Source organism: Acanthisitta chloris, unplaced genomic scaffold (assembly GCF_000695815.1).
Source record: "Acanthisitta chloris isolate BGI_N310 unplaced genomic scaffold, ASM69581v1 scaffold16732, whole genome shotgun sequence".
NCBI classification, from domain to species: domain Eukaryota; kingdom Metazoa; phylum Chordata; class Aves; order Passeriformes; family Acanthisittidae; genus Acanthisitta; species Acanthisitta chloris.
Genome location: NW_008660049.1, coordinates 10,167 through 19,008, shown reverse-complemented (window position 1 = coordinate 19,008; position 8,842 = coordinate 10,167). Strand labels below are relative to the sequence as shown.

The 8,842-nt window shown below is 40.6% G+C and overlaps 1 protein-coding gene across 1 annotated transcript in view; it reads left to right on the top strand.

The window, feature by feature from the left end:
• Positions 1-4,528, top strand: part of MSH2 (mutS homolog 2) — a gene marked incomplete at its 5' end in the record, with an annotated part of 23,704 nt that extends 19,176 nt beyond the window's left edge. Inside the window, 2 exons of the mRNA XM_009069675.1 lie at positions 1,476-1,648; positions 4,119-4,528. Of these exons, the coding sequence (XP_009067923.1) occupies positions 1,476-1,648; positions 4,119-4,289 (344 nt within the window). The remainder of the gene's footprint in view (positions 1-1,475; positions 1,649-4,118) is intronic.
• Positions 4,529-8,842: the final 4,314 nt, after the last annotated feature.

Here is an 8,842-nt window from a genome sequence, read left to right as displayed (position 1 = left end):
TTGCAAGTGTTACATTGTTCAGACCAGGATGTGAGTGTAGGCACCTTGGGTACAGCTGTGTTTTGAAACAAAGAACAGGTTTCATGTCGTCTGAAACATGTAACTAAATCTGAAAAGGAACTTTTATACAGTATCTTCAACCCTGTCTTCATGTTTCAAGCGTGTGCCGAAATTGCTGGAAGAGGAGATGTTCATCAGGCTTCTGCTCAGGGTTCTCTGAGCAGAGAATTGAGTGTGTAGGCACCTTGGGTACAGCTGTGTTTTGAAACAAAGAACAGGTTTCATGTCGTCTGAAACATGTAACTAAATCTGAAAAGGAACTTTTATACAGTATCTTCAACCCTGTCTTCATGTTTCAAGCGTGTGCCGAAATTGCTGGAAGAGGAGATGTTCATCAGGCTTCTGCTCAGGGTTCTCTGAGCAGAGAATTGAGTTTGTGTATTGCTGGAAGAGGAGATGTTCATCAGGGTTCTCTGAGCAGAGAATTGAGGTAGCTTTGTGTCTAGGATGGTGTGTGTTTTTAATAGAAAATTAAGACTAGTTTCTGCTTAAAAATGTTAATTTCCCTTAAGAAATCTGGGAGATAGCAAGGTTAATAAAACAGAAAAAAAAATCTAAATGCTGTTTTCCTTTACCTATTCTTGTTTCCCAGTATTTAATAGATGATTAGTTAACTGTCATTTTGCATGTGTAATTCATTTGTTCATAACTCCTTGCTGGAGACCAGAATTAAAAGGATGCAATAATATTTGTGGCAGGCCAAATGGAATTATGCTAATGTAAATGAATGGAGTTGACAGATTTTATCAGAGGGCTTTTGATATTGAAGTGAAAAAGTTTTTATGTAACTGTGTATGATTTACATATTTTGAGCAATAATGAGGACTTTTCTTTCTCAACCAAATGTTATAAATGGTGTATTAATTGAAGTATGTGTGAAGTTAAAGTTGAAAGGTTTTGATATAATTAAAGATGTCTCCTGGAGACTGAGAAGTTATGTGGTAATGATGCAAAGGAGGAGAGGGATGATTGAGAATGCAACATTCTTTATATATACACACGTGTATGTATTTATATAAATATAGAGTAGATGTGAGAGATGTTTATTAAAAAAGAAAATTACTGTGTTTTAGGGACTGTGCCGAAATACTCTAATACAAAACCTTATTCAATTTCATTCACGTACTAGAGGGAAATCCTTTCTGCTTGGAGAGATTTTCCTTTCTTCCTGGAGCACTTTGGAGCTCTGCAATTACTGCTCTAAGAGCTTAATTAAATACAAGCGTATCCTTTAGTCTGTGCTATCATATTTAGTACAAAAGGTAAATCAGAAAGTTTTGAGGAGAGCCAAATGATGTCAAACACTTAATTCTTCAGAACAGAGAACTATTGCAGGCTTGTTCCTATAATCTCTGTGTAGCCATATTATCCCCTGAGAATCCTTAACTGTTGGGTTCTTTTTTCTCTGCATCCAGGTGTTTGTGACCAGAGTTTTGGAATACATGTAGCAGAGTTGGCAGCTTTCCCAAAACATGTGATAGAAAGTGCAAGAGAGAAAGCATTGGAGCTGGAGGAGTTTCAAAACATTGGCAAGTCCAAGGAATCTGAAGGAGAACCATCAGCCAAGAAATTCTACAGAGAAAAAGAGGTTTGCTATCAGAAATGGTTTTTTAAACTTGTTTTGATGGAATAGCTCAAGCAAAATAGTTTGAGGATTCAGATTCCCTCAAAACCCAAGGATAATTAGCTATAATATATTTTTGATAACAAAATGTCTTAGGTATGAAGTTCATTAGGAGTTGAAAAGATGTTCAGGGATAGTACATTTTGGCTCAGATTAATTTCAAGTTAATGTAGGCAAGAATCTTATCTAAAATCATAGTAATGTGATTGAAACTAATATTTTTTCTTAAAGAATAATGATCAGCAGTTAGTGTAATTGGAGTACAGCTGAAGAGACCAAGGGACCAAGTACAACAAGGGACCAAGCCAGAATTTTGTGTTCACTTTTGTTGGCTACTTAGTTTGTATGCACCACTTCTTGGGACTTAAGATAAGCTTTTATTTTAATTCTTTAAATTATTCTTGGCTCTGCAGTTGGATTGCACCTGGTTTTGCCCCCCCTTATCTGAGAGCTCATCAGTGGTAGTTTCTTAAAGCTTTAACATGGTCACATCTGTTCATATCAGAGAAAAGCTTCCCATCAGAGTACATAGCTTCCTCCTTTGTGTCTCTTCATGTTCCATCAGTACTCATGTCTCACAAGCTGATCATGTCAAAGGACACAGCAGTTAGTACCTGGAATGTCTGATTTTACAGAAGTCATTGCCATTTCACATGAGAGAATTTTAGCTTGGTTTTCTCTACTCAGCTGGGAAGTAAAATGTTCTTGGCTTTGCACAGGCTTAAAGCAAAGGTTGAGGAAACCCACATCTTAGCATAGATCTGAGCATGTCTACATTGCAGTGCATAATACAGTTGTGTAAAGCCATTTGATCACTTTCTCTTGAAAGAAGCTTCATTAGCAGGTAGTGTAAAGGAAAACAAAGGCTTACAGGAAACTGTTTCAGAGTAGTCTGGGTCATCTTGTTGCTGGATTAAGTGTCCTTACAGTGACATCCTTACAGTGACATCTGGGTCAGCCTCCTAGGAAATCTTATGTGCTGCCTTATGACTTGCATGGGATTTTACCAGTAGTCAGGTCCTACTTGCTGCATGTATGTAAATCTGCTTACAGATCTTTGTTCTGTGTCCCAGCAGTCAGCCTGAAACTTGGCAACCTTGTAACTCATTTATCTCTTTCTGGCAGTCTTGGTAATGCTCCTGTATATGGAAGCCTTGAAGTGTTAGTCTGGATCCAAAGCACTCTCTACATTTATAAAGCATTTGCCCTAGGCAGAGGCTGTTACCTCTTACTTTATTTTCAGTTTCAGAGGCCTTCTACATTTGTTCCTGGCTCAGTAAGTGGCTCTGATGATGTAGATGAATGATATCTGGTTTGTTGTACTTTTTACTGCCAGGAGGTTTGCCCTCCAACTACCTCAGTTGCTTCACTATTGCTTTTCCTTTATAAGTTTGCTAGGTATCATGGTGAAGAAATTTTCTGATTAGTTGGACCTGACTGTGTGGTCGTAAGTTGGTGTAAATTAAATTGACAGGGCAAACACTTGTGACAAATACCATGTTTTATCCTTGGATATTCAGTAATACTCGTAAGTTGGTGTAAATTAAATTGACATGGCAAACACTTGTGACAAATACCATGTCTTATCCTTGGATATTCAGTAATATGTAGCATTCATAAACTCTCTAGGCAATAGAATGGCAGAGCTTTAGTTGTTTCTCCCAGGCAATTTGTCTGCCTTGGTTAACATCATGTTTGGAGTGGAAAGTGTACTATTACATTTCCAAGTCCTTTGGAGACTTCTGCACTGAAAACATACTGTGTTCGTCTTAAATGATAAGAGAAATCTTAAGAAATTTTTTTAGTCAAGTTCTGAAGTGCAGATGACTAGACAAAATTTTGTCTTTTGGGCAAATTGTTTCTAATACAAGGATTCTGAATGCTGTTCATTGAAATGTTTGTTCTTGCTGTTCAATTCAGATTGTTTAAAAGTTCCACTTTGCCTGTTTGTGTAAAAGCATATGCATAAAGCTTAATTATCATCTGTTCTCCTTGGTGATGGCCACTCTCCAGTTGCTTGGTTACAATTTGTTCTTTCCTTTTGCATATTGAAACATTGCTTTTGATTTACAGTCCCTCCTAAAAGTAACTCGTTTGGGTAATATGGCCATTCTGTTGCTGTTATTGCTGGCAATCCTCACCTCGTGTGGCTGCACACTGGAATTAAATGTGGAACACATTTCAGTGTTAAATATTGTGTTTCTGATGACCAGCTGATGCTTTTTGCTTGTGGATTCAAAGGGCAGAGAACTCCTGATACCAGTATAACTGGAGTGTTCTGGTGTTGAGAACTTTATAGCAAAGGCAAAATTAACCATGGGGTTTTGCCTGCAACAAGTTTCTGGTGATGAACAATACTTTGTATGCTTAGGGAATTGGAGAAAATCCTAAACCTCCTTTCTGGTTTCTTTTCCTTCTCTTCCCTCTACTTCAGGAAGGTGAAAAGATAATTGAGGATTTTCTTTGTCAAGTGAAAGCATTGCCACTGACAGATATGTCAGAAGAAGACGTCAAAATGAAGCTGAAACAGCTGAGAAATGATGTGCTGGCAAAGAACAACAGTTTTGTGAATGAAATAATTTCTCGAACAAAAGTTACATCATGAAAGGTGTGAGAACAGGATACAGCTCTTCAAGTATATTTTGCATTGAAAGAACTGTAATTTTCTTGTCTTGGAGCTTTTTACTTTATGAAACTTGTACTGATTTATGTAGGCATTTTTTTTTCTTGGATTGTAATTATTTTGTAAAAATTTCTGAGCACATTAATGTGCCAGATTCCTGCTTTAGTTGTGATCATTGTGTCCTTTTAGAAGTTTTCAATAAAATGTTTTTTTCATATTGAGAGAATTATTGACTACAGAAACAACATGCATAATATTTTACCAGAAGTGTGCTAGAAAGTGTAACAGTGGAGATGACTGATAGCTACCACAGCCTTGAAAAGCAACAGCACATACACAGCATCTTTGTCCTATACCATGATTCCTTTTTGTGTCATGCAATTATATTTATTAAAGATTTAGTAATGCTATATTAGTGCTCCATTAGAAAAAAAATATCTTAGTGTGCCCAGGTGGCCAAGAAGGCCATTGGCATCCTGGCTTGTGCCAGCAATAGTGTGGCCAGCAGGACTGGGGCAGTGATTGTCCCCCTGTACTCAACACTGGTGAAGCCTCACCTCGAATCCTGTGTCCAGTTCTGGGCCCCTCACTATAGGAAGGACATTGAAGTGCTGGAGCATGTCCAGAGAAGGGCAACAAAGCTAGTGAAGGGTCTGGAACTTAAGTCCTATGAGGTGAGGCTGAGGGAGCTGGGGGTGTTTAGCCTGGAGAGGAGGAGGTTCAAGGGGAACCTTATTGATCTCTACAACTACCTGAAAGGAGGTTGTAGCAAGGTGAGTGTGGGTCTCTTCTCCCAAATAACAAGCGACAGGACAAGAAGAAACAGCCTCAAGTTGTACCAGAGGAGGTTTAGATTGCATATTATGAAAAATTTCTTCACCGAAAGGGTTGACTTTCCAGAAAGCTCTGAACAGGCTGCCCAGGGAAGTGGCAGGGTCACCACCCCTGGAGGTATTTAAAAGCCATGAGGATGTGCCACTTAGGGACATGGTTCAGTGGTGGGCTTGGCAGTGCTGGGTTAGAAGTTGGGACTCCCTGAGCTTTGGTCTTTTCCAATCAGATGTTTCTGTGGTTTGTCAGAAAAGTTTTGCATGGGTACCTCCATGGAGCTGGGGTGGGATGGGTGGGATTTTTTTTTTTTTGCTGTGTGCATGGTAATGCTGAACATACTACAGGCCTGCTCTTCGTGCCTGAGTGGTGATAACTGGCAGTGCTGGGTTAGAAGTTGGGACTCCCTGAGCTTTGGTCTTTTCCAATCAGATGTTTCTGTGGTTTGTCAGAAAAGTTTTGCATGGGTACCTCCATGGAGCTGGGGTGGGATGGGTGGGATTTTTTTTTTTTTGCTGTGTGCATGGTAATGCTGAACATACTACAGGCCTGCTCTTCGTGCCTGAGTGGTGATAACTATTTTGGTGTGCATGGTAATGCTGAACATACTACAAGCCTGCTCTTCATGCCTGAGTGGTGATAACTGGCATATTTTGGTGGTTTTGTAATGTAAGCAGAGGCTGGGGCAAAGTTACAGTTTAACTGGAACTTCTGAGTTGGTTGTGATTTGTGAGGTCTGTCTACAAGGTAAGAACACATTGATTTTTATCTAATGAGCTTCTCTCATTGAGACAGTTTGAAAGCATGCTGATACAAGTTTATTTTCTCCTTGAAATTTAGCATTTTAAATTGTAGCTCAAGAACACTACCTATATTTAAAACTGTCAGTGTTGAAAGACTAATGGGAAAAGGTGTTTATTGCATGAGATGATAGAAATAAAAATCCCTCTGAAGATGTTAGGCAAACTCTTGCTGTGCTCAGAGATTGCCTCAGTGGGTGTGTGCTGGGGACAGCAGTGCTGTTGGTAAAGCTGTGCTATAGCCTTGCATCAGGGATTGATGTGTGGCAGTGGTCTGCATTTCAACATTCCAACAATAGTCACAAAGGAGGTGTGGTGTTCAACTCGCTGTTGGATAATGTTTGTAGTTAGACTAGAACTGGGACATACTAGATCTCCTTATTGACAGAAGAACTAAAGGTTGGTTTGGGAGCTTTGGGTGCAGCATCACACACTTTTGGCCTTTAAATTAAAATGCATTCTGCTTATAAAGACAAAAATAGACTTGCATTTGCAAACAGCACAGTTGATGCATGGTCTGGAAAAGCATGTGAATGGAAAAATCAGTTACATAAAGGAATGAAAAATATAGCTGGTTTTGCAAATTTGATTGGTTCGAGCACAAGCTATCCAAAATTACAGCATTATACATAAAATAGATAATGAGAATCAGAGGATCAAATACGACAATGGCACACCACAATTTGTTGGATCAATCTGCTTTAACTGTTGCTAGAAACTGGCAGTTCTTGTAAGAGACTGGAGTGACTGGAATGGCAGGAAGACAGCCTCTTGCTGTGTATGATGGGATACCTGTGGTCTGATCAAAGATGTCCCTTACTCGAAGATGAGTAAAGGGCATCTTACTCAAGCATAAAACCATCGGTGATTATCTATTTCAGGAACTTCTCTGTTTTCCCTTTGACCCTGTGTGAACTTTCAGTGTCTACAGCACTCTTAGCCAAGGAGTTCCTCACTGACCTGCCACCTGCAAGAGGGACTACTTCTCTGCTTTGGACCTGATTCCCAGTTTCATTCAGTCCCTCTTGTTTATATTCTTTAAGTGTCCACTCTCTCCACTCTGGTACATCAGTTCAGCAGTATGCTGAGGAAGGACTGCTTTTATTTTTGTACTGCAGTTGGAGGCTGACAGAACTGTTCCTGAGTAACCAGATTTGCCCATCTGAGGGTGAAAGCAGTACTTGGTGTGTTACTTGGGAGTGATGGGGTACCCTGACTGGACCAGCACCGGGCAGCACCTCTATGCTTCAGAAAGGGAGTCATGCATCTGCAGCAAAAAGAATTCAGTTTTTCTCACACCCTTCAACACTCACAAGGAAGAAGGGTGCAAGTTCATGGGATTTTAAGACTAATCTTTAGAATTATTTTCTCTTCTACACTACACTTTCCCCTCCCTCTGAGTGTACTGCTGCTGCCAGATATAGGCAAGGGAAGATCAAGCAGGGTTAAGTCTCCATATGTCAGTGCTGCTTGCAAACTGGGTTACAGGTAGTGTGATTTTGTATGAGCAGGCAGATGGCTATTTTTGCCAGTTCCAATTTAGCTTTTTGTTCAGAAACATACCTATGGGACAGAAGCAATTCCAGAACTTGTCTGCTTATTACAGAGCTGTGCCAAGGATGCAAAGATTATCAAAGCTTCAAAACAAAGTAATGGGGCTGTTGAAGAGTGGTGAGGCCATGTACTGTCAGCCTTGAAGAAAGATGCAAGTTTCTCTTTGCTCATTCACTTGAGAAAGCTTGGCACTGAATGCTTGCTGCAGGCAAGTGGCCTTTTTACATCTGTGCCTTCATCTAGAAGGCTCTATGTGAAGAAAACTGCATTAGATGGGGTAAAAGAAAAGAGGGGACATGATCAAACACAGAAGGAATGATTTTTCTTTTATCACTTTACTGCTCTTGTCATGATCAGGAGTTCAAGCTGTTTGTGTGCAGGAGCAGCTGGTAGCCAGCCTGATGAGAAGGTGCTGGGTTTACCTCTTGGGTTGTGGTCAAAAGCAGGTGAGGTGCTTGGCAGTCAGTAGGCTCCAGTTAGTGTTGGGGGACTTTGGGATCAAGCTCACAAATCCAAGGAAAGCAGCCTGCTGACTCTAGACTCAACTCTGCATCTTCCAGCTTGCAGCTGTGTGTTCACCTCAAATAATTATGCAGTCACTAAGTGGCTCTGTGTCTCTTTCCTGCACTGGAGCTGAGGTGGTTTTGAAATCAGAATTGGCAGGAACATGACTGAGATGAGTCCTTGCCCACTGGCAGCTGCACTGATGCCAGTATGAGGAGACTTTCAAGCCCCAGAGAGAGCTTCAGATGCTGGTGAGACCTGAGCTGACTGGACCAGCTGACTGTAATGACTTTGTGTTATCTCTTAGTGGGTGTAGCTGTTCTGGATTGATAACCATCCTGTTGTAAGTGACTGGGAGTGCTCATGGTCTAACTTTTTCAGATTTAGGTAAGCTTGTGTGAGAGCTCTTTGCTGAGGAGATGCTGCCTTGTCTGGGATTGTGTGAGCGGTGTCATCTGGTTTGATGAAAGACTAGGATGACAGTCTAAGCTGGTATTCATGGTATTTAATGAGTTTTCAAACACACAACCAGTACATAGGCTGAATGATTTCTGTGGCTACAAAAGTGTGATAATTGACCTTGCTATTCTGCAGAGTGGCAGATTTATTTGAAAAATCAAGGGAGAGCAGTTGCTGCTCTCCATCCAAGGTAGTGTGAGGTCATGCATTGAATGTTTTGCATCTTGTTGACCTGGGAACAAGGAAAATAAGTGGCTACAGGAACCTGAAGCCTTAAAAGACAGTGGGAGAGGTGCTGTCATCTCTTGTGAGATGACTGGAACCCTTGCAGGTAGAGCTTTCCTCTTGATGCTGCCTGTTTGCTGAAAAGGCCTTGTTTGCAGCTGTCTC